General features: G+C 36.4%; 1 protein-coding gene across 5 annotated transcripts in view; it reads right to left on the bottom strand.

Moving 5' to 3' along the window:
• hth (Meis homeobox homothorax) overlaps positions 1-27,049 on the bottom strand; it is a 290,065-nt gene that overhangs the window by 200,526 nt on the left and 62,490 nt on the right. For all 5 annotated transcript variants that reach the window (XM_076126853.1, XM_076126854.1, XM_076126852.1 and 2 more), the window contains exon 6: positions 26,241-26,411. In XM_076126853.1, the coding sequence (XP_075982968.1) occupies positions 26,241-26,411 (171 nt within the window). The remainder of the gene's footprint in view (positions 1-26,240; positions 26,412-27,049) is intronic.

Raw genomic sequence — 27,049 nt, forward strand, 5'->3', positions numbered from 1 at the left:
GCCAAGTGCGGGTTGGGGACTTTGCATGCAAGAACAAATTTCAAACATGAGTTTCATCACTATGTTTTCTTTCACCGTTAGAACAAGTGATAATTATTTCTAATACACATAACTTTGAAATGTCATTGGTGTGTTCGGGTTCGAACCGGCGACCACTTGGTTGCCAACTTATACCACTCGGCTATGAGTGATAAGGATAGATGAAAATGATAATTGTTGTGACTCAATGATGAATTAGACAAGGCAACGCATGATGTACGCCATATTGTTGCCAAACTGTCGTCTCAATAAATATAAAAGTTATTCACTTGTGAGACTGTTATTAGAGTTTAATTTAAATATAAATAGTCTTAATGATTTATAGAAGGATTTACACGGAGACCGAAGAACACAGTTCATGAAAAAGTCACTAACAATAATGTTTAATGAGTAGACAGGAAACAATAGTAGATAGACAGGTAATAAATGCTTGAATTTTATGAAAGAAGATTTCCCAAAAGTGTAAAAAAATTACAGTAATTGCGCCATTTAATTAAAGTTTTGTGTATTAAAATTATGTTTAAGATACTAAAACAACAGTCACTAACAAAGATATAAAATATACTGCAAATCTATCAATATCAAAGATCTTGTATTTATTCTGAATATTGTTGTATTCACTTGTGCACCCAAGCTTACCTATACAATTTAAATAAGTTTTGTAAAAGTGAAATCTCGAGATCGAGATCCAAGAAACAGTAGAACTTTAGACTAACATAATATCACGCTTGTTATGCCCAAAGGTGTAGGCAGAAATGTATAATTACACCTATAAATACACCCCCTTTTTACCAATTACGATATTAGTCCCATATAAAGGGGGGCTATCCTATTGCTTTATACTGAAGACGTTACCAAACTTCGGGATATTATAGAAAATTACACTAATATTAATTAGAAAAGACCATAGTACTTTGCCCGGCCCGGCTATCGAACTTTAGACGAACAGCAGTCGTGTACAAAATCAAAACCACAGATAATCAATAAAAATCTACCTTTTACGAATATTTTTCGTTATCTCAGGTGATTTTTGACAGATTTTTTACACACCTACATTACCCGTGGTTTTATCCATCGGATAGTTTATCAATAACCTGTAAAATTTAAAGTTAACTTCTGTTGCCACTTCCACCTGCATTCTGTCTCACAAAATGTCCCGCAACGTCTCGAAAATTTAAAATTATAATTTCAACCGGTAAATATTTGAAATTTAATAAACTCGATTCCGTTTATACTTTTTAATTTTATAACAAGTGACCTTCGGATATAGTGTCCGAGTGGATTCATGGACTGTTTTTATTGATTCTTCTTTTGGTGAAATGTTATCTTGTGGATAACGGCACTTTAGCGGTGGTCTCCTTCTATATATGTTTGCATTCATAAGCTCTTTGTGCAAGTGTTGTAATTTGATCCAAAATTGATTTTGTGTAAGGATTTTTATTGTACTAATACTGTAAATGCGAAATTTTGCATGTGTGTAATTGTGTATGTTTGTTAATCTTTCACGAAAAATCTACTGGACGAATTTAACTAAGTTTTGGGTAGTATCTAGTTTTTTGTCTCAAAAATTTGGTTAAAATTGCACGTAAGTGTGAACGCTGAACTAGTAATTCTATGGATTTGGATAATGTTTTTTTCTAATTAGTTATCTCCTTAGCAGTCCTTTTGAAAACGTCTACCACGGCACATTTCTAAAAGAAATCTTATATCCCCATCAAAAATCTTCCATCCCATTTCTCCATCCTCAAAAATCTTTCAGAATCAAACGACATCATTAATTTGAGCCCCAATTAGTATCAAAACTGAAAATAACTAAAAAGAAACTTCGTTGATACTTTATTCAAGTTACCAAGAGCTAAGTATGTGCACGTGTGTGTACGTCTCCCTGGTTAAAATTAGACGTCGGAGGGGGGTGTGGGGGAGGGAGCGGGAGGGGGGCAGAAATACCTTTTTATAGCACGAAGCTTCTGTCTGGTAAACAGAGTAGCAAATGACGTATAAACCACTAACGAGCTAGTTTACTTTTTACGTACAACTTTTGGTTTTCGCGTTAAGTGAAAATAGATGATTTAGTGGTATTTTTGTCGTTTTTTGCGGTTTTTATTAGAGCTTTGTTATTTCTCGTTGTGAAGAGGATTAGGTTATCAATGACTGCAATTTTGTACTTTTGGCAAAAGTCTGTTATTGGTTTAATTAAATAGCAGAAGAGAGAAAAAATAAAGTTTTTAAACTGCATAACAATACGTAGTATTTTGAAAACAGTGTGATGAGGTGATTTGTCGTGTAACTAGTTACAGTAGTGACATCATGATCGAATCAAGTCACTGCACAAGAATTTGCAAAAGTATGACAAAATAAAAATATTCGCATTCAACACCAGCAACAATTTACATCAAACCAATATAATTTCAAATGAAACATCGAGCGATCGATAACGCTGTTATTCTCGTCACAGATCACACATCAGGCACCATAGACAAATATTGCTTTTTAAGAAATCCGCGAAAATTAACCTCATGGGAACCGCCAATCAGGTGCGCGCGAACGGAATAAAAATGGTTGATTTTTACATGATTCTACAGTAAAACGAACGAGAGACGTGGCCTGCCTGCATCGTTGCCTGTTGAATACAAAATACATTATAAGTGCAAGATATTTGCATTTTGAATTACGCGCTCGAGGCTTGGCGCCTCCAAAGTTGTGGTATATAATAGCCAACGATATTACCTTCGATATTATACGCTTTTATAAAACGAGACAATTAAATTATATGTAATTGAACGAATATTGAACCATTTCGTGACTGACTGAGATATATTCATCGTTCATTGACCAGGAATTGGGTAGATCTTATGTCCTTTTCAAAGCAAAAATTTTACAAATTGCATCCTATGTAAAAATTAGAATTCATCGTTAGAAGCAAACAACTTTCGACCGAAAACTACTGAACGAATTTTACTGAAATTTGGCACACAGGTAGATTGAAACCTGGATTAAATAGCATTTTATACTATGAAAGATTTTAACATGAAACTGTAGGATATTTAAATAAAAGTTCTTTGACCTAACTCGATAGGTATATTCTCAGAATGTACATAAATAACTTAAAAAGGATATTTACTACATTGAATGTTTCAAAGACTAATAAAGCAGTCGTTTGTCGAAGGCTGGATGGATGGAATTGGCTGGGATATCAACATTCTTGTAGCAAATTGATATTTAATACACGAACTTGGTTATCTTCTTTATCTTTGATTGAGGAGGCGTTGCGAGTACCGGTGGTCTGCTACTTGAAGCAATCAATGTATCAATCATTTTGACTTGATTTTTAGTTGTAACTATAGTATATGTAGCTTAGCGAGGTTTTTAAGTTTGGTTCTTGAGACGAGTAGAGAAATTAGGAGTAGGTATACCTACTTTTTTTTAAAATTTTGGCGTTTGGTTACGTCTTTTTGTGTTTGGTAACAGGTCCCCTTTTTACAGGACACGAAAAAATTGTTAAAAGGTGGTGTTTACATACACCTCTATTTTAACGGTTAGGTTAGTATATAGGTGTCAAGGTAGTAGTAGTAGATAATAGTCGTGAATATATAGAAAATAAACAATTAGAAAACTGTAGAGAGCAAAGATTTCTGAAAGTATTTTCTTAATTTCGTCTATTTATGATATAATGTTTCAATTCAAAGCCTATCTTTAACCAATAAGGAAGAACTAGCATTTCTAGAAAAATATACTATAAATAAGTATTTTTTCTAGCTACCTAGAAGTTCTCAAATATCTTTGTTTTATTCAACAGTAATAAAATTAAATGGCATTCTTTCCTGTACTTAAAGTATCATTTTATCTTTATCTATCAATTAAAACATGACCTTAAACCTTTGACTGAATATTAATAGCTTTTCTATTGTAATGTCTTTAAATTATTTAATTATACAATATTTAGATAACATTTTACATAACTCGAAGTTATTTGTGGATCAGAATTCATGATCACTTATACTAACGGAAAAATTGCCTCTGTGGCGCCGTTGGTAGTGTATCCGACTGCTGATCATGCGGTCTCAGGATCGATTCCCGGGACAGACAAAGCACTATTGACATTTTTTAATTTATATTATGTTAGAATATTACTCAATAGTAGTCCGGAAAAAAAATGTTTAATACATTTATTGAGGGCATATAAAGACCCCAACCCGCAGTTGGCTAGCGTGGTGGACTCAAGGCCTAACCCCTCCCCCTCGTTTGGGAAGAGACCCTTGCCCAGCAGTGGGACAGTAATGGGTTATAAAATAGTAGTTCGAAGTTTGGTAACGTGCCCGGTATATGGCAATAGGCTCGCCCCCTATTACATGGGACTAACATTGTTAAAGGCGAAACGTGGATGTATTACTTCCTCTGCCTACGTCATCAGGTATGTAAGGTGTGATATATATGTATATAAGTATGTAAAAAAAGCTAAAAAGATACTTTTGATGTATTTTTATGTGTAACAAAAATAAATGATTTAATTGGTTTAAATGTTATCATGACAGAAATAAAATTTATATAAGTTAGTACTTTTTTAAAAGTCTTTGTCTCGTATTGTCTAAATTTTCCACACATACCCCCAAAATATTCCCACAGAGTAATTCTGTATGGATTAACTATATGTACAAAGTGTGAGTACAGCAGATTTGCTCATGCACAGCGCGTCTATAGCCGCGCGAGATTTCGATCAAATCGTGCCCAGCATGTAAGGGAACTAGGCTTTTAGGACATAGAAGCTAGACTTAGAATAGTCTAGATTTTTTCTTTGTGAAATTTATATGAGAGAATTTAGTGTAAGAAAATGATATTTTTAGTTTTTTATTTGGGTTATTAGATAGGTTTTTATGTAAGTATATATAGATTTTAATTAACAAATTTAAATATTAAAAAATCAGGAAGACATTTTGGGAAAAGTAAAAAAAAATACAAAATATCAGTTTTTTTTTTGTAAGACCCGAACTAAGAACTGCTCTTGTGTCACGGGGACTTTTACAATCATACAAACAACGGACACACAGTACAACCAGACTTGAACCAACTATTTGTGAATCGCACAAATACCATGTGGGAATCAAACCCACGACCTCCCTTAACCACTGCGCCACGGAGGCAGGTGTCTGAAACACCTTAGTTACTTAGACTAGTTTAAATTGTAGATTAAACTTTTTCTAGAGCGTGGAATCCCTATGCAGGTTGTATGCGCGTGCGCACATCACGTTATACCAAATACATAATGGATAAACGTTACTCTGAATTACACCGGTTCGATTCCCATGTCGTTACTAGAATATTTGACTAATGAAAGTGTCAAACTGTTATTTCTTTTTGCATATTTGTCTGGCCCGGGAATGGAATGCTTCCTTGCACTCCGCTTGGCATCCACCAATAATTGCGCGCAGCTAGTCAAATATTTTAATTAAAATAACACAGCGCTTAAAATAAACATAAATATTCATTGGGAATTTAGTCATTAGGTGCAGTGTCGAATCCTGGTCGCGACAACATTATTTTCTACTTCATTAGTTTATTCGTAAAGCGAAATAAGATAATTATTCCTTCCTAATACAATAATTTATACTAATATTATAAGCTAAGTAGAGTTTGTTTGTTTGTTCATTTGTTTGAACGCGCTAATCTCAGAAATTACTGGTTCCAATTTAAAAAAAAATGTTGAATAGACCATTTATCGAGGAAGGCTTTAGGCTATATAACATCACGCTACGGCTGTTAGGAGCGGAGTAACAACGAAAAATGCTACAAAGACGCGAAAAATTATGACCCATTCTCTCTTATGTGACGCAAGCGAATTTGCGCGGGTCAGCTAGTTAATTATAAATTCTCAAAATTAAATATGTACATAATTAATAAGTACATAATAGTAGTAACATGATCTCCGAGTTGTACGGCAAAAAGTTACAATATGACAGTCATAGAAAAAATTGGCCTGAGGTTCCACACTAATCGTGTTACTTACTTATTTGGGGACACACAGACAAACAATGGACACTAAACAGGTTTAAATCGCAGCTTTGAGGACGAGACAAGCATATAATTAAGAAACCAACATACTATTTACTGTTGATGAAATGAAAAAGACGGAAAAACAACTCTATGTGTTAGACAATAAGTCATCATTCTGAGTTGTTGCTTGTATTATGATAGTAAAAGGAATTTTGTCGATAACGATATAGCATCGCCAAGTGGAAGAGTTGAAGTTTTTAATAGTTTTTCAAAAGGAGATCACATTTTATTACTCTCACATGTGTCGGTTAATTGTCGTGTTTTTATAACATTTCGTTATTCGCCATTATTTTTATTACTTCATCTTGGTGATCGAGTTGACGAATGTGTCGTATGCGAAATGTATCGTATGCGAAATGTGTCGTGTGCGAAATGTATCGTATGCGAAATGTATCGTTTGTGAACGTAACGATTGATGTTGAAGATACGTATTCTTATCGATTTACCGTTTATTTACGATTTTGAAAGGCACGAAATTCTGTATTTACGGAGCTGAAATTGGTGCTGTAAATCTGAAAATATAGAGCCAGATAGCAGACTGCAATGTAGCCTTCTTTGATATTTTTTTAACCTTATATTGCTAGTGAAATTTGATAATCGTGTCAGTAGATAGTTTTGGAAGCAGTCGGTGAATCGACGTAGCTAGTATAAGGAAACTGCCAAGTTTTATCTAATTACAAATTAGAGACACTGAAAGATTTCCACTTCTGAAATTAGTACAAAATTTACAACTTTTCTGAGCCAAATTCGTCTTCAAAATTACAGATTTCAATCTACTATTTCCATCATTAACATGATAAGTTTTCTACCAAAAAACCGTATTTCTAACAAGCCACCGTTTGGCAACGCATGATAGATATTCGTATATAAATTTCAGTTCTAATTAGCTCGGAGTTTCCGCACATTCTTGGTTCAAAGTGTTCCTGCGTTAGCCAGCGGCATGTACCCATCTGTCAAGCGTCAGGCTACACCTACCGGCTCCTGATCACGCGCTAATTATAGCCGCAATGCTAATTAATTGGGAGATACTAACTTCGGGTTTTATTCTTTTGAAATTTTGCCATCTGTTTGTTTTAATGTTGTAGACTAAACAGATTCTTGGTTAAATCAAAAATTTGCTTTTCCTAAAAATACGCCACTTTTCGAAAAAAGTGAAATTTTCTTTTTCGTCTGTAGAAACGTCTGGCTGTCAATTTGACAGCTCTTTGTAACACAGTTTTCCTAGACTAAGGCTGTGTATCACTACTTTTAAATATCTTTGAGATAGCTTATCATATGCAATAATGAGAGCTGTTTTCATATATTTTCTGTCACTTTATTTTATGGATTGGTTATCTTGGTTGGCTGTGTAAAACAGCTCATAAGTCCTTCTAAAGGTCATATGTTCTAAAGTTCTTCAACGTTCAGAAGTTTGTTCAGTATGTGTGTGTGTGTGTGTGTGTGTCTGTCATTCAGCCAACGTAAGAACTGTCACAAACAAATGATTTAACTATTCAACAGGTGTAATTGTTCCAATGCTGACAACTTTTATTAATGTTGCCAGATTATAAATAAATCATTTCCTTTTATTATCTGTTGTTTTAGTGTTGGATCATAATTCAGTGTTGTCAACATAACTCTTATTTAGTTCTTCCGCCAGAGGAAACAGTATATAATGCTCTCATCTCGGGAGACCACCGTGATCATACTCAATTAGCAACACACATTTCTAAATGACGTCTCAAAAAATATCACCCACATTTTCTAAATATTATTCAACTGAAGCTAATTTTTCTTGTCTTACTTTACAAAATTTTATTATAATCTAAAAACATATTACTTCCTTTACTGATATTTCATATTTTTATCGGCCGTTACCACCGGCGGGCGACGCTCAGAAAGAATTATGAACATTTAATTCTGTTTCCATGATATAGTGTTGACGATAATTAATAATTAAATATCAACAATAAAAAGTGCGTTCAACTGTCATACTTCAAGATGCAATTTGCGTGAAATGTTCTAAATCCCAACAGATAAATAGACACGTCATCATTAGAGCACGGGTGATGATATAGTGCGGTGCGGGCGGTGACAACCTGTGCACGACTGAGACAACGCTAATGTTGTCCCAACAAGTTAGAGAGAGAGAGATAATAAAGCGTAAGGTATAAAAACTGAGGCCGTTGATTTCATAATTTATTTGTTACACATTTGTCGTTCCGTGAAGATCGGGAGATACATGAGCTTTTTGTGGGCGACAGGGAAATGCGCATCAGATGTGATTTGAGTAATAATTTATAGCGCTTGTACAAACGTCACTTACGATTTAACAAGACACTTTATACTTAGATAACGAGACGAAATAAAGAATTTCAGAGGCTAATTAAATTCTCTGTTTGCTAACGGCCATGATTTAAAATGAGATTGAGTTTCGAAATTCCAAAGTTTATTTCTTTTTTCGTTAGACTTAAATTAGAAACGGTTTTGATTTTAAATTTGAAATATATAAGTGGCCAGTAAGATGGGGGGATTTTAGTAAATTTGTAAATCAATCATGCGCGTATTAGTGTATTTGGTGCGAGCCAAGCGTGTGTCGTGCGCGACGCGGGCCATATTTCAAGCCACTCTTGATATATCCACGCGTTTTATCATTGCATCGTCGTTGATTCTGATGATATATCACTAATTATTAGTATGGTTAATGACATTTTCACGGCGCATTCCCGCCGTCTACAAGATCATTTGTTAGTACTAATACAGCTTCTATTGTTTACAATGAAACAGGCCGTTGAGTGTGATGTATTACTGAAATTCTGTGACACTTCAACGAGACTGAAAAAGATGACACCTGTTATTTTCTGAAGGGATCATTTGACACACATATTTCGCGTAGTAGTTACAAATAACTTCTTCGTCAAAGAACTTTGGCCAGAGAATCGAACCCGGAACCCTCAGTTCCAATTAGGTATGTAATAATTTGGCAGATATCTACTATTATGATAAAGTAACAACAGATATTCATAGTCTAGTCTAAGTATGCGACATTACTAGACGTACTACACATACATTTATTATATAACTGACCGGCTCCTGCCAAATAATGCCGGACCACATATTTAACTATCATCGCTATATAAAGAATCTAAAACACGACACTTTCTAAGACCAGAAAGAAACAACAACAGTGATTTCTACTACAGGGTTTGTATTAAACCTAATGACCATTTATCTCAAACTAAACATATCATAGTCAATCTACAGACACTCCTAAATTTCATTTTTAGAAAGCATCACATGAAAAGCAACAAAGAAAACAAACGATCCGTCCAGACGATTTTAACCTCTTAAAATTTCAAAACTAAAAGTTGAACGTCCTACAGACTCATCGGAATGATTCTGACAGTTTACGTTGCGGCCCAAGTCGGGGATAAAATATAGCTCGTGTTCAGACGGTACCGTAGCGAGGGGGGCGACGGCGGGCGAGGGGACGGCCACGAGGGGGCGAAGCTAGCGGGGGGCGGGGAGAAGACGTCCGCAAATAGCGACCATCTCCACCGAGCAAAACAATACTGGTATGATATTATGGTACAGAGCTGTATGCACTGAGAGATTTGTGCGGTTTTAACAATCTCGAGTGGCGTGTGGCGGTAATTACTAGTGCAGTGACGTCATTATACTAGTACACGATCGAACTTCACAATCAACGAGAGTAGAGTAGTTAATATAATTCGCGTCACAGACAAAGAAACATGCCTCCGTGAGCCAACACTTTATATATAATAAACAGTACAAGACAGACGAACGAGCGACAGCCGCAAGACGTCCTATAAATAAATAATGCGCCAACATTTTATTATTATCATAGCAGGGGCACGTGCGCGGACATTCCTGCGACCAAACTGGCAGCTTATAACGAAACTGAAATAAACACAACTCTGGCGACAAAACGCTACATGTACTGCGTCAAACGAAACGTGAAAAAAAACGTTACGTGACGTCTTCTAACGTCACTGACGTCAGGACGTAACGTGGAATTATATTGACAAATATCTATGCCTCACTGAAACCCGGTTTCTGAGTACATTTAGCGGTAGTTTATATCAATAGCGTTTAAACTTTTATAAAAAAATACGCAATTGAATAGATAAACTACCGCTAAATGTGCCTCAGAAACTGGGTATTAAAGACACGCACACCATAAGTCTCTGAACACAAATGCGTGAAATTTTTCAAATGCAGTCTATAGGAAATTTAAATACTTAAAAAGGATTCTTTGCGAAAAATTCCAGGATTATCAGTCAGACACATGATGTCATCGACGTTTACTAAACGTATTCGAATAAAATGTTTTGATTCACACAAAATAAATCTACGCTCTCAAAACCACAAAAAGTTAAGCTCTTATTTATTATCTGTTGCTCATAAGAGTTTGTATATCAATCACAAAAACTAGTTTCGGAAAGATTTTGATTTAACACTTTCCAGATTCTGCGTTCACGATATTAATATAAATTTAGCCCATTAGTGTCCCACTGCTGGGTAAAGGTCTCCTCCCGTAATGAAGGAAAGTTTAGGCGTTGAGTCCACCACGCTGGCCAACTGCGAGTTGGGGACTTTGCATACCTTCGAGAACTGTGCTATAGAACTCTGAGGAATGGAACGTTGCATCACGATGTTTTCCTTCGCCGTTGGAACAAGTGATCATTATTTCTAATACACATATAACTTCTAAAAGTCATTGGTTAACGATATTATTGGTGGCAAAACCTCAGATTCAAGTCAATGTATTAACCGACTTGCAAAATGCATGTAATATTCAAAGTAATTGTAATTCAATTGACGAAACATGTGTCGTGGAATTTGGAGACCTTTAAACAAAATTTTACATCGTACGCGATGTTTTACATACATACATAATAACACGTTTTTGTTCCCAAGTGGTATTTTAACACAAAACTCGCACTATGAATAATTCCTTTTTTAGAATGTCGAGACACGAAAATGACTTGATTTTCAAGACAGATTTTACTAAAATACTATCTCGTAGAGAATTCTATAACATTATAAAGAGCTTATTAAACCATATACAACTGTCTTAAAACTGATCAAAACCTTCAAAATTCCTTTCGAACTCAATGTTAATTCGTCATAAACTCAAAATACGTTTGATAAACCAGCAATTTGAACTTTATGAGCGGTTAATTACTCATCAATAGTATTTTAAGTGTAATTAAAGGCTGAATACACACGTTACGCGGTCGTTTTCGCGTTAATGCCGCGGCTACACACATCAATCATAAAACATGCTTCAACAATCCTCAATTAGAACTCCAAAGAAAAGACTCCAACTCAATAACTGTTTATATTTTTATGAACCGCGCAACTTCGCTTGCGTCACATAAGAGAGAATGGGTCATAATTTTCCCGTTTTGGTAACATTTTTTACAGGTACTCTGCCTCTATAGGTCGTAGCGTAATGTTATATAGCCTATTGCCTTCCTCAATAAATAGGCTATCCAACACTATCTTATTTTTTCATTTCGCACCAGTAGTTCCTGGGATTAACGCGTTCAACCAAACAAACTCTCCAAAATTTATAATTTAATATTATAAAATTGTAGAGTTTCTATAGAAGTGTATTTCACTGCACGTATGGCGCAGTAGTTAACGTGGTCACCTCACCCCAATAACCGTAGCCCCGCGTGTGTGTCGATTCCGGGGACAAATATTTGTGTGATAAGTATGTACTAAGAAGTATATAAGTATGTTCATCAGTCATTTGGTTACTATAGTACAAGCTCTGCTAAGTTTGGAATCAAATGACCGTGTGTGAGTTGTCCAATAATATTTATTCACAAATATTTTTTAATCGAATTTCTTCGTTACTATTTATAGTTATGGCTCTATTATGAGCAAGATTCTTGTACAATTTCCTTGAAGATATTTTGTCTACAGTTATATAATTATCTTAAGAACTTTAATCTGTTTTTATGTTCCACTCAATTTATTATTACAAAGTGTGTATCGTGCTATGTCAAGTATTTCCTCAGCTCTGCCCATATTTGCGTGGCGCGTTCATTTCGCTTAATTTGTAGTGGTCGTACATTGTTTCATACTCCTTCGATCCTTGTTCGTATATGCTAGATTGAGAGTCGTTTACATAATATTACAGGATATCTGCGACTATCGATTGAAATCTTACCTATATTAGTTTTCTTAGAAGATCGTAAACTTATACAAAGTATTTGAACCTACCCTAGAGATCTGTTCTATTTGCGAACTCCTAGCGGTAGTCGCCTCATTGATTATTATTTTAACGGACAATTAAAATTTGATGGCTTCCACTTCGTTCATCTTCGACTGACTTCGTATTAACTGTTTTGAGCATCCAAACCTGTACCATTAACGAAGACAAACTCAACTTTATTGCTTACATTGTTAAGTTCAATTTTGATTGACACAACCAACCCGTGTGATGTTATTCATTTGAAATCGCTACATATGAGTGTCGAGACTAACCGTCAATAAAAATAGTCGTAAAATTTCCAAACTTGCTATTGAACTTTCAATCTTATTTCTAGAACACTACAGTTGATTTTTCTTGTACATTTCACCAGATACAATACTTCACTAAGAAACGTGTGAATAAAAATCGTAAGTACGCGTATTCGTTAAGAATTGACACTTATTAAGGGGGTATAATTATTTTAATTGATATGACGACATCACTTTATTTAGAGTTCTGACCATTTAAGAGTACCACGTTTGATTTAGAATTCTTATCTGGACGATGTCTTGATTGACACTCAGTTTTTTTGCTCATTAACATTAATAAAGTCTGTAATGATACCTTTTTGTTGTTTAAGGCGTTAAGCTAACTAAATATGGATATAACTGGGCAGCTTGCTGGTCTATGATTATGACATAATAGGACTCTACTATGTAGTGTTTGTTATGTTTTATGAGTTTAAAGATATCTGAAAAAACAGACTACTTTGTTGAACTGATTTCAGTTTATTGGTTGTTGTACCTTAGGTACTTAATACAATATAGAACTATACTCGGGCCATATTAAGCTTGCGATCTAATGTCCGGTTTCTGAGGCACATTTAGCGGTAGTTAATCTATTCAATAGCGTTTTTTTATATGAGTTAAACGCTATTGAATAGATAAACTACCGCTAAATGTAACACAGAAACTGGAGGTAAGTTATGTCATTTTATCAGAGTCTCTCGCTCGCACTTATATGTATATTGTCACATTCCTATGATTATTTTGTTTATGACGTAGTTCACATGTTTGTAACGGCCTGGGTATAGTAAAGCCATCGTTATGCATTTGATATATCAGTTATAGATAGCTACGTATAATTTTGTGTATAAGAGAATATTAAAGTGCGAGAAAACAATTTTTTTGACGAATATTAAAAGTGTTATCTGTACTTTGTGTCTGTTGTTTGTATGTTTGTAAAAGTTTACGCGACACAAGAGCAATAATTAGTGCAGGAAGTTGTTTTTAAAGAAAATTTTAAGAAAGAGGAATTTGAGCGATTAGGTCTCTAGTATCATAACACTTTACTCTTGGTTCAAAATGACCTACTACCGCTACTTTTGAACTATAAAGGGATTTAATTAATTCGTAATCGTTTGTAATTCGGCCTCCATTTAATCACACCCAATCAAACTTAACGATATATTTTAATGAAAACTAATCCAGTTGTCAATTTTTTTACTATTTTGTATGCAACCGTCTCAAATTTAAATTGCCCGATTCGATGCCGAAGAGAGCCGAGAACCGCCGAGTGCGTGTCCAATCGCTAATTAGTAAATGTGCTGGAATATGTTCGGTAGCCGATCGGTGATCTATAATTGAAGTTTGAAATTTCGACATTCTTGATTACTTGATGCTATTTCAACTTCTGGTCTTACTGTATCGACTTTTATTGATGTTGAACTTTTTAAGAGACGCTAACAAATGCTCGCGGATTCTCTTGCTCTTATAAATTTCTTTTTTTTATATATGACCCGAAATTTGACTTGTTTATAAGCTATTTTTTATTACTGTTCTGAAACTATTGCGGCTTGTCCGTACTGAATAAAACTCGGCCGAAAAGTCGAGTAACTGGTATAGTGACCTGAAAAATTCTTTGCTGTTTGATCCGTTTGGCAATTAAGTATTATTTTTCGCTATTATAATTTGTGGTTGCATCTATAAAAGTCCCATGGAAGCTGCAATAGATCTTAAAATGAACTGTTATAAACACATATTCCATCATTTTTGGTACCACTTAGCGATGTGTCATTTTAAATGTCAAAAATAAATAAATCTACCAAATTATAAATGTATAAAGAATCTTCAGTAAAAGTTCAAATCTCAAGTTAAACTCGTTTCGATCAATTTAAATGTCAATGTAAAAAAATCTTTAAAAAGTTGCAATTTTAAAAGACTAGTTTTTGTGACCTGTCTTGACCTAACGCACAGATGTACGGACGTATATTAATAGTATATATGTTCATTTGTATGAGAATTAAGGCAAGTAACGGGAAATTAATGAAGTTTTTAATAAAATTGATTTCTACATTCCCACAATGGTCGTTCTCATGTTAAGGTGTGTGGTGATATGAACGCTTAGTTGTAATGTTACAACGAACGTTTTTGTTTATTTGTGAGAAATGAAGATACATTTTTTAAATAAGCGTGTTTGTATAATTAGGAAGTAGAATTAGTGATTAGTCACGCGAAGGTACAGTACTTTTTATATCTATGTCTTACATTTTTTTGTTATACTCGAACCAACATATGGCTGAAGATTTTTATGTGATGCTAAGATTGAGATCTTATATTCAGCAATGTAAAGTTTCAATTAAATCTACTGTATATATCTTGTTCATAATTTTCTTTAAACTTTAACTGTTCTGTAGTCTGAAAATGTACTACAGTAAGCCAGTTTTACTGCTTCTGATTAAGTGTCAGATAGCCTATCTGCTAGATAAATTGACAGCGAATGGAAACAGATGTCATAATCACATTTTTAAAGCTATCTGATATTTACCTAGAAATGGTGAGAGTCTTGAATATTTTAATGCCAGGTATATTTTAATTGCTCAAAATTCAAGCATTAGTAAAAGGTCTTTGTTCAAATCTATATCCACCTCAATTCTCAATTATTGCCTATGTCATTTTACTATTAATTTATAAAGTTATAAATATTTTGAAACAAAAAATCTACAGCATAGATTAATTTTCTCTATTTTTCTCACGTTTCGTTTATAACGTGTTGTTAAAACGATGGTGTTGAAATTGTTTTATTGGGCGTCGTAAATTAATTTGCTAAAATTGGATTCGAACGTGTGAAAGTTTAAGTTATTATAACTTAGAGCAAACATTGTTAACTAAGTTATTTTCAAAACAGATTTCGAATAAATAACGTACCACTATTTTGTTATATTGAAAGTCCATAGTCAGCAAACGATCAGTAGGTTAAGCAAACTTTATTGCAGATTTTCTATAGATGGGTGATCGGTATATGTTATCTGCAGATGAGCCGCTCGCAAACGATCAGTGAGTTAAGCAACCGTTGGTGGGGACATTATATAGATGGGTAATCGTTCAGAAGTATATAGACATGAGTGTCGCCCACGCTCCTTCACAATCACTAAGTTAAGCAACCTTTAGTGCGGACATTTAATAGATGGGTGACTTAGTGGTATTTTCAAATGAATTGTTAATTGATCAACAAACGACCAGGGAGTAAAACAAGGGACGGTTCTATTCCCAGCTCAGACAAAGAACTATTGGCCTTTTTCTAATTTATATTAGATTATTCTTAATAGTAGTTTGGTAACGTGCCGGGTATATGGCAATAGGCTCGCCCCCTATTACATGGGACTAACATTGTTAATGGCGAAACGTGGGTGTATTTCACCTCTACCTACACCTTCAGACGTAACAAGGGAGATATTACATAAGTATATCTTAAGATATATTTCTTATACTTTTATATATGTATGTATGTATGTATGTATGTATGTGTGTACACAATCTCAAAAACCTTCCCCTTAGATTGGGGGCGGAAATCTAAGCGGTTGGCCAACAAATAGCTCGACGGGGTGCCTACATACCCCAAGTTGTCACGCCACGATGGACAAGGTTCGAACCCGAGTGGGGCGCTTTTGCAGAATATTTAGGCACAATATCCGGTTGTGTTGTTATTGATTGTGACAAGTGTTAGTATTGTGGGTTCGATTTGAGAGTTAATTGAGCGTGGTTATTATTTTTCTTTGTTTTTAAATGACAAAATAGTTGATAAATATAAAAACCCTCTGTCTTTTAAGTCCTTTGTTCTTCGGTGATCTATCACTTTGTAAAATTTTATCAAAATCTGCTCAGCCATTTTTATGAACGACAATTACGATGACACTGGAAATATTTCTGTGATATTGATATACTTATCATTTAATTATATGTTCTTAAACTGTTAATAAATTTAACTAACGGTAATTTCCTTAAAAAAACTTTAAACATACAAAAATCCTATCACTACACCAAAGAATGCTGTAAATTCTTTAACGCACACATTAATTTAATAAAAATATACGGTAAAGCTTGAACCGGGATTCAAACCCAGTACACCGGACCACCTGCCATTCACAAACATAAAATAATAATATAAAATCACATTTTCAATGCAAATAAAAAGACAACTTATATAACACGGATAACTGCAAAATGTCGGTAAAATACTTTTTTGTTTTTGATATAACTCGCAGGAAACGATAAAATATTATGTGTATTGTATCTTATCTTATCTTAGGGGTGGGGGTGCCAGTTAATGCCTGGCTGACACTTCGACCATTCCTGATCCTTTGTGTCACCCCCTCCTTTGCTACTCTAGACGTTGGGGGGCAGGGCAAAACTTATCAGTTTTGCTATGCACCCCACCGGAAGCAGCCTGTAGTCTTCTGGTTTAGGGTAACCGCATCCTAGAAGATCCATTCTTTTCCTTCCTAAAGCATCACACTCGCACAGTATGTGTTTCATGGTTTCTGCTTCTTCATTGCAGTGCCTGCATTTGGGGTCATCTATGGCTCCTATTTTGTTTAACATGTAGTTCGTGCCGTAGTGTCCTGTGAAAGCACCAAGTATTTTCTTGATGCTGTCTTTGCTGAGGTTTATTAGGTTATTACTCCAGCTTTTGTTGACGTTATTTATGAACAGTTTCGAATGGGTTAGTCCAGATATGGCTTTCCATTCTTTCAGATGCTGGTCCCTGGTGAAGTTGGTTATTGCCAGTTTGACTGTCGCATCAGGTAGTCCAATTATTGGTTCTGGACCTATTGGGAGTGATTCTGATCCTTTCCGTGCAAGTTCATCAGCTTTCTCATTCCCATCTATGCCCGCGTGGCCTGGTACCCAAACTAGCCTAACGTTGTTTGTACGACCTACCTTGTTCAGGTTCTTTATGCAATTCAGTACAAGTCCCGAATTGACCTTAGAACAGCAAAGAGCTTTAATAGCTGCTTGACTGTCGCTGAGTATATAAATGTCGCGATTTTTTGTATCTCGTTTTATAATCTCTTGGGTGCATTCGATGATTGCGTGTACTTCTGCTTGGAAGACTGAAGCATATCTGCCTAGGCTAGTACTTATGCTGCAGTCCTCCGAGTGGACGCCTGCTCCTGTGCCGTTCTGCATTTTGGAGCCATCGGTGTACCATATCTGTCTCGATTTGGTTTGTGTGTAGAGACCTTGACTCCATTCTTCTCTCGTCGGAATCGTCATCTTAAAGTTTCTGTGAGTGACTAGTATTGTCTGTATTTTGTCAGAGTTCATATCTAGCATCTCTTTTAGATGAGGTTTTATGCCCATGTTTGTATGGTTGCACGTCATCATCTTCCTTGTCCCGAGGTTTGCATCTTTGAGTCTTTTCAACGCATTGATTGCCTCTCTTTGGACTGTAAGGTGCAATGGAGTGATTCCAAGTAAGGTTTCCATTGCTGCCGTTGGTGTTGTTCTGAAGGCACCTGTTATAGACATGCAGGCAACCCTTTGGATTGTGCTGAGCGCTTTCTTGCATGTCTCTTTATTGGTTCTTGGCCACCATACTACACTTCCATACTTGATGATGGGTAGGATCATCATTGTGTAGATCCAGTATAGTACCTTTGGTTGGAGTCCCCATGTTTTGCCATAGGCCCTCCTGAGCATGCCAAAAATTCTTAGGGATTTGTTGGTTATATGCTCCTGGTGTTTTTTCCAGGTCAGATCTTTGTCCAGTATTAGTCCTAAGTATTTGACCTGTGTCGACCATTGTAGTTCTTCTCCGGCCATCTTTAGGCTTTTGAAGTTTTTGAGGTCTCTTTTCCTAGTAAAGTACATCGCGGTGGTTTTACTAGGGTTGATGGATAGGTGGTTATCTCTGCTCCATCTTTCTGCTATTTTGATCGCTTCTTGTGACAACTGCGAGACGATCGTCGGAATTTTTCCGTTGACCATAATGGCTAGGTCATCTGCGTAACCTACCGTGTAGAATGGCCCTGTGTTCAGTTCTTTCATTAGCGAATCGACCACTAGGCTCCACAGCAGAGGTGACAGCACCCCTCCCTGTGGGCAGCCTCTGGTTGTTTTGACGTGGATGGTATCGCCAGCTAACGTGGAACTGATAACTCGGTTTTGCAGCATTTTCCCGATCCATCTGCAGATGGTTGGGTTCACACCATGTTTTATAGCAGCATCTTGAATAGCTTCGAAGGTGGTTCTGTCGAAGGCCCCTTCTATATCTATAAAGGTTGCCACGCATATTTCTTTGCTTTCCAGTGCTGCCTCTGCTCGTTCTATCACTAGATGAAGAGCTGTTTCGGTCGATTTCCCTTGTTGATAAGCACATTGCCTAACATGGAGTGGATTGTTTCTTAAAGGTCCGTCTCTTATATGTTTGTCAATCAGCTTTTCGATCGTTTTAAGTAGAAACGATGTAAGGCTGATGGGTCGATATGACCTAACATCTTCGTAGTTTGTTTTTCCTGGTTTGGGCAGGTATACTACTTTCACTTTTGACCATAGTTTTGGTATATGGCCATAGGCTAGGCAAGCTCTGTAAATACGCACCAAGTGTGGTATTAACACATTGCTGCCTTTTTGTAGGAGTATGGGGTATATGCCATCTGGTCCTGGTGATTTGTAGGGCTTGAAGCTGTCAATTGCCCATTTCAGAAGGTTCCCATCTACTATTTTCCTGGCTGTGTTCCATTCAGCCCTTGACGTCTTGATGAGATTTATTTCGCTATGCGTTATATCTTCATCTGTCATTATGTTGATGATAGTTGAACCTGGGAAGTGTTCGGTAGCCATAATGCGTAGCGTTTCTTCCCCAGATTCTGTGAGTTTCCCGTCTTTGTTTTTGATACTGGTGAGCGGGCTCTCTTTGGCCAGCGATAGTGCTTTGGTCAGTCTCATGCTTTCTGGAAGCGAGCTTATTAGGCCGCAATGATCGGTCCAGGATTTGCGCTTGCTTTTCCTTACAGCTTTGTGATATTCAGTTAGCTTTTTTGAATAGTCACTGTAGTCATTTCGGGCCTTAGCTCTATTAAAGGCGATTCTGGTTTCACGTTTTAGAGCCTCTAGTTCCTTGTTCCACCAAGGGACTTTTTTGGGTTTAATTTCTTTTGCCGGGCAGTTATCCGTCCAGGCCTGTGTGATCGTTTTCGATAACCGGTCTGCTTCAAGTTCTATATCCAGGGTAGAATTGAGCTTGCACTTCGGGTCACCTAGCAAGATCTTTAGATCTTTGCTATAGTTAACCCAGTCCGTGTGTTTGGGATTCCTTCTGATCGTAGCTGTGTCTACGCGAGTCGTCCCATAGTTGAAGCATATATATCTATGATCTGAAAGCGAGATTTCATTTGATACATGCCAGTTAGCGATATGATTGCTAGCAGTGTTAGTGGCTAGGGTTATATCTATTACCTCACCTCTCCGCGCATTGACGAAGGTAGGGCTGTTTCCTCGGTTGAGTAATTGTAAAGGAGAACTTACCAGATATTCCAGTACTTTTTCTCCCCTTCTATTGGTGTCCGAGCTGCCCCAGATCACGTGGTGAGCATTTGCATCGCATCCAATAATGATGTCCATCTTGTGCTGGATGCTGTGGTTAACCAGACCTTCAAGTTGTGTTGGGATCGGGTTAGGTTCCTCATAGGGAAGGTAGACAGCGGCAGAGATGATAGTCTTGCTGCTATCTTTTCCCCCTGTGTTGATCTTGACTGCCGTCAGATCCCAGATGTGTATTGTAAAAAGGCTATAAACTAAAGCCCTGCTGGCCCTAAGAATACGTGGGTGTGATGATATCACACAGCTTTTAAAAGAAAAGTTGTAACTTTAAAATCAAAATGTTTATAACATTTATTGTTTATTAAACGTGTATTTTTGGGGAAAAAATGTATGTTTTACTATTATACTATACTATACTATTTTTAAAACAATCGGTTTAGTATTCTAGGCTCCTTGAGTAAAATTTTTAGAGCTACTGATGTTTTTCACTTTTTAAAAGTTGAAAAAGTTTCTGTACCCAATCGGGAATATGTAGGTATGATATAGCGGTTTTCTCCAAAATATTTTGTATTGAGTGTTCAGAAACTTCTGTTAAGTAATAAGCAGGAATCGAACCCACGACCTCATAATGTTCTTAAGATAGAACCAGTAAAAAGAACGGACTCTTCTTTCAAAGAAACTCTAGGTTACCTCTTTCAAACCATACTTTCAATATTAAGAAATTATGTATAATAGCTTAACCTAACTTTCACAAAAATGTCCAAAAAAAATTGCTCCACCAAAATCCCTATTTTCTTAATGTCTCTATCCGAGCGCTACCCAAGCATCGAATCTCGGATCTCCATTAGCCATTTGTAATGTTTCACCAAGAATAAAAACGTCGGCGCCCTGCTGATAGACCACGGGAGTACAAAGATATAGCTAAAATGAACGCTTTTGTGTTCATTTACGAATTTGAAAAAATAAAGACATTTCCTATTAATACGTACGCGTCATGTAACTTTATGTGCCTGAATGTAGCAACAAGCCGTACTAGTTTTCAAACCAAGGTATGGCAGCCTTCTGTTTTGTATCTCACTCTGTACTTCTTAGAGACAGTTATTCCTCTCTCTTTTGTTTTAAGAAGGTTCACTATAAGCTCCCTTGCTTGAGGACTTTACATTCATGAAAATGAGTTACGGTTTTTACCACTTCTGAAGAAATAAACGTAACTTCGTGAGGTGGAACTCTGACAGCTGTTTTAATGTGCCATGTCGATAGGATATAGGCTATTCGACACTCTGTACTGGAAACTAGAATATACAGTTTCTGTTCCAAACAACCTAAGCCCACATTAAATTATTGCTGAACTCGCAAAAATAAAGCATCGTGTCCACACACAAGGGATAATGTTATTCTTAAGGAAATAATTACGAAGAAGCGCAATGATAATAAATTTCAACCAGTTTACGACTAATTTATTAATAGAAATTTTGCGATCCTTAGGATAGTCGTAAATAAGAAAACGCCAGTCGTCCAATAGGATGCCGTAAAATTTGCTCGCGCAACGCTATTGGTCAGCTCTTGGCCAATAAAAGCACGTTCCAGATTTGAAAGCGACGGTTTACGAGCGGCAGGCGGCGTCTTTTTGCTGTTTTGGCGCCAAATTTGACAGCTGAGTGTTTAAATTCAAGTTATAGGTTAGTGAGACGGGAAAATGCATTCACTGGCTAATTGGTTGCCCTCGTCAGCTGGTTGCAGTAACTACTCGTAATGGCGAACCTGTGCGTAGTAAAGCGTGATACTTGACACAGTCTGGAGATGTCGTAAACGGCAAGGAATCTCGCTTAAAAGTCAAACTCCAAATATGCTAGGTAATTGTCTTGTGTTCAGATATACAGAGCTCTTTATTCTACCTTTGTTCTGAATCCAATGTCATGTCATCATTGCTGACGTTCTATCTGTAGGTCACACAAATATAACCCACGACCTCCTAACACTGGTAGTGGCGTGACGACCACCTTAACCAGCTACACCACGGGTTATGGGACTATGGGTCTAAACATCGTAAAAGCCAGCGTTAATGTATTTCATACATTAAAATCATCACGTTAGGGTAAAACAAACGTGTATGTAATTTCTCATGAATTCATACATCCAGGAATACAAAACTCAATGATTTCTAGACATTCAAATATGACGTGATAGAGTTAATGTAATGAGTATGCGTGTCCACGCGTCACAAGGCGCGGTATTCATTATTAATAGACTTTTACTATGGAATCCTGGAGTCCTGGGTTCGTATCCGGGTGTTGATGTTACTAACACTTTTTACGAAAGAGCATAAGGCTCTGAAGAAAATGATTTAATAATTAACAGTTATTGAAAGAAACAAGTTAATAATGTTTTTTTAAATAAGTAAAATGCTTTTAAATAAATAAGGTTTTGAAACCAAAATTACTATTTTATTATAATAATAGGCGTTCTTTAGTCCCTGACTACCTTTATAGGAGAAAAAGGCGTAATATTATGTATGTATGTAAGTTTGTTGTATACGTCCAGTAAAATCACTAGCCCCATAAAAATGTATCCACAATTTCTTATAACAACCATTGTCCCCAACATGTCAGAACAATTCGTGCCGGGAATCAAACCCGCGACCAGTGCTGCGACGAATCGTCCCTATCCCCTAAATCCGATCCCCTATTTCTATTTCTGTTGTGTCTCATACATAATTCATGGTGGATTCCATGGCGAATTATTGTTATATCTCGATAACTGCTATGAATTCAAGATGGGACTAATTTTTGGCTGTTGTACTGTATCGAGATTCTGTACAGTCGGTACTATCGAGTAACGAAATTTTGACGTTAACCCTCTTATTCATAAACACGCTATAAACCTATTTTAGTTAAAAAAAATCTTTTATATATTTTCTCTTTTTCATTCCGCTAAGGAGCGAAAGAAACAAAACTCTTTATAAGCCTTTCATAACTTCATATATTTTTATGAATAAGAGGGTAAAAAAGTACTGCCAAAATATTTCCTACGACACCCATCAGAGGCGCTGATCAGATTTTCTTACAAAATTTCTCGATGACAGGTCGGTTGTCGGTAGTCGATAATCGAGCTACTAGTAGTTTTCGAAGAAATAGTCGTTGTAAAGAAGAAACTATGTATTATGTGTAGAAATATAGCCTGCTTTTGGTTTCTGTCTTCTTCTTATCGTATGGTTAGTGGTCAACTTAATGTCGAAGCTTCAAACCGCCTGTAAGGCTTTATAGTTTCTGCCTACCCCCTACTATGGGATAGGGGTAGATACAGACCAGAAGAAGGCGTGATTTTTTGTATGTATGTAAATATTTCTTGTTTCTTGTTATGTACCTAGTTAATTTTTAAGTATAATTAACCAATTTTAATAAATTTCTTTCGGTATGTTTAAAATAGATCTCGTTGTAAAATCACTTAATCTATACCAACATCAAAGAAATTTCCCTCCAAAAAATATGTCAAATTATATCTCAATTAACGCTACTCTGCCCTGTCTATCAAATGTCAATGGCAGGCTAAAAATACAGAAAAAAAATATAATAAAAACATCAGATTGCCAATGGTTTGGTATATTTTAATGGCTGCGTTTCCCCTAAAGAAAGATTAGAGGAGCGGGTGTCGTAAAGAAACAATTTTCCGGGTTTTCCCGCGCGCCAGGGGAGCCAACTGCTTAAAGAAATACTGGCACATGATAAAACTGCGATATTGGGCGGGAAAATATTCTCTGTGGTGGCTTGGGTTTTTCTTTTTTTAAGTGATAATGTTGCGTTTAGATAGTGCTGTGTTTTTTATTTTTTGTTTTAGAATGTTACTTTTTTTGTTTCCTCAGTAATTTTTGGTGTTGAACTATTAAATCAAATTATTGTGGAAAATGTTGTTGTAGGTGTATCTTTCGTACTTATATAGTTAATGATGTCTTGAAAACAAACTACCAAATAATTTCAAACAGAACATTTTATTGTTTAATCCGTTCAGAAAATAAAACTATAAAATTATAATCACATTGACATACAAGATGGACGTACACCAATTAGCATTATAATACATTTAAGAGTTAGATTTTAAGAAAAAATATAGGCCCCTAAGGGTCCATTGCGTATCTAAAAACCTAACTAAGACAAACAACTAAAGAAAAAAATTTAATGTTAAAAAGAACTCATATACAGACAAAAAATAACTAATATTGTTTTAGATAGAATTAGTCCCCAAGTTAACATGCGGGCATCGCCGCGATCTTACATAAGTTAAGTATGGCTTCCAATGTTAACAATTGTGGAAAAATAATAATTATATAACACAAACAAAACAATTCAGTCTCAACGTCCAAAAATATCCCTTAAAATAACAAATTGAACAGACATGATGCTTGCGAAATAGAAATAAACCAAAAACATCCTGATTGCTGTCACCTCGGCACACTCACACACATAAGGGTAATATTACCCACAAAAGAGACAAATAATTCACTTAATTTATAAAAGAATACACGAAATTTCGCTAATACTAACCATTCACGGCAAATAGTAACGGGATTCCGCATATTATCTAATTAAATTAATAAAAACGACTTGTCTCAGAAGTGGTCCTTATTACCTCCTTGTCCTGGTGCGCCAAGCTTCAAGCAATCAAGCTAGAACGCAGAAAACCTCACGCGTTGTATAAAAATACAGCGAAACTTATATTACTTTATAATTTTAATATTTAAAAATCGAGAGGAGAACGGGGAAAATTGTACACATTAAGTTTTATCTCGTAATATCAGCAAAAACAATGAACGCCACGATTAATTTTAATTTATTCTGTATAAGCATCTATTATCTATTCATTAACGCACATACATATATTATCCGATATCATCACTGCCCGGTGCTACTGTCTGTTTGTCTGTCTGTCTGTGAAACAAACGACCCACCACTAGCAATGACACTCGGATTTCTTTACACCTAGCGTATACTGGGTACGTATATTTTTTACCATTTTTTTTTTCACTAACTAAATTGTAGTTATCGTGCTATCCCATAATAAACGTAAAATATTAACTATTTACGTATTGTTTGTATTTACTAGCCAAAAACAATAACACTCTAGCATCTACCACCGTTAAATCAATTATAATAATTTAAAATTCCTTAATTAGACCTTATTATCTCACTTAGGCAAGTTAAAGTTGTATTTTTACGTATACTTCGTTTTCCAATAGGTTTTTTAATACATCTAATTACGTTTTAAATCTAAGCTCCGAATGCGCTGCTAACCTTTGTATGGCATGTAGTAAGTGCCTCAACGAACATGGCTCTCAACTCATATCTTCAATGTATTATTTACTTAAAAGTATTATTAGTATACACATATTACAATCAACGTTATACGTATGTTTTTTCAATCGTATACATAAATTCCAGTGCAAAATAATAGTAAGACGGACATAGGCGCATGTCCAATCAGCGTAACACTAAAACTGAAACAAGTGGTACCGCGCCACGTGCTATGACGTGTCTGACGTCGTGCGACGTCGTGTGACGTCACGTGACGTCGTGTCACGTCGCCGACGATCAATAATATACAAAACAGTAAGATCATAGTAGATCGTGTGTCGATCGCACCCGTTTTCACCCCTTCACTGTAACGTTGGTTATGAAAAATAATTTTGACTTTAAATTTTACTGTTCATTACTTTTTAATTGAATCGTACAGTGTTAAGAGGTTGGCCAATTGCAAAAACGAAGATTTGTTCTAAAGGAACTTAAACTAGCGCGAGTTCCCGGACCGTCACGGGTGAGGTGACGGTCAGAGAGCAGGCGGGAAGCTGCGGCGTGGCGGCGCGCCGGACCGGCCGGACCTGGCCGGACTGGCCGGACTGGCCGGAGCGGGCCGGAGCGGGCCTGGGCTCGGTCACAGCGCGCCACCACGCGACATTACAAACTCGGGAGGCGGGAATTTAACAACTATTTGCGAGCACCCCCTTTTTATACTTCGTTTTTGCAATGGCCAAACTAAGAGCAGGGGTGCACGAGGTAGCTCGTGGTCGAGTTGGGTGCAAGCTGGGGATCACGCCTCTGAATCAGATGGGATTTGGTGTAGGGGGTACTCACGACATCGGGGGTGGAGGCGCCGTCGTGGCTGCTGTCCGGGGCGGAGCGCGGCTCGCCGTTAGTGTCGGGGGGCCGGGCCGACTCCCGCTCGTCGATGACCAGGTCGATGGGCATCTTGCCCTTCAGGCAGCTGATGTAGCGGTGACAGAAGTTGTCACACAGCTCGTGTACCTGGAGACGAACGATACGGGTTAGATGATACTCCTGCTGTACCTAGATACTGTTGCTTAAAGAGACATTGGAAACAAATATTTTTGGGTTTTATTGCAGTACTATTTATATCGTATCCTGAAAAATAATGTTAAAACTAATACGTAAACTAAAAAACTGTCATAATTATCTATTCTTGTATGTTAAACGTTTGACCTGTGCTGACTCCGAGTCTCCCTACACATCATCTCGAACATAAATAAAAAGCAACTTTACATATTTCGTAAGCTGAACTCATGATGCCTAACGGAGCGTTGTTCCGCGTCTCTGAACATAACCTTTACACTAAATAACCATACAAAAGAGAAAAAAACAAAAGACATTTGAATTTGTAACATACACCAACTGTCGTTCGGAAATTTAAAAAATGAATCGTAAAAAAACTGTTTTAAAAAAAATTAAAAACTGCCCCACAAAAGGTACCCCGTAGGGTCTAAATTAATTTCGTGTCGGACTTATAAATTTTCATGGGGTATAATTAACTTAGGAATTAACATAAGGCTATAAAGTTGGTAACGAAATTTTTAGATGCCGTTTACACGGCGCAATAAATCGGCAGGTGGAGGGTAGTTTGAAATTCAAATGTAAAAGTATGGTTG

Source organism: Anticarsia gemmatalis, chromosome 19 (genome assembly GCF_050436995.1).
Source record: "Anticarsia gemmatalis isolate Benzon Research Colony breed Stoneville strain chromosome 19, ilAntGemm2 primary, whole genome shotgun sequence".
Lineage (NCBI taxonomy): Eukaryota > Metazoa > Arthropoda > Insecta > Lepidoptera > Erebidae > Anticarsia > Anticarsia gemmatalis.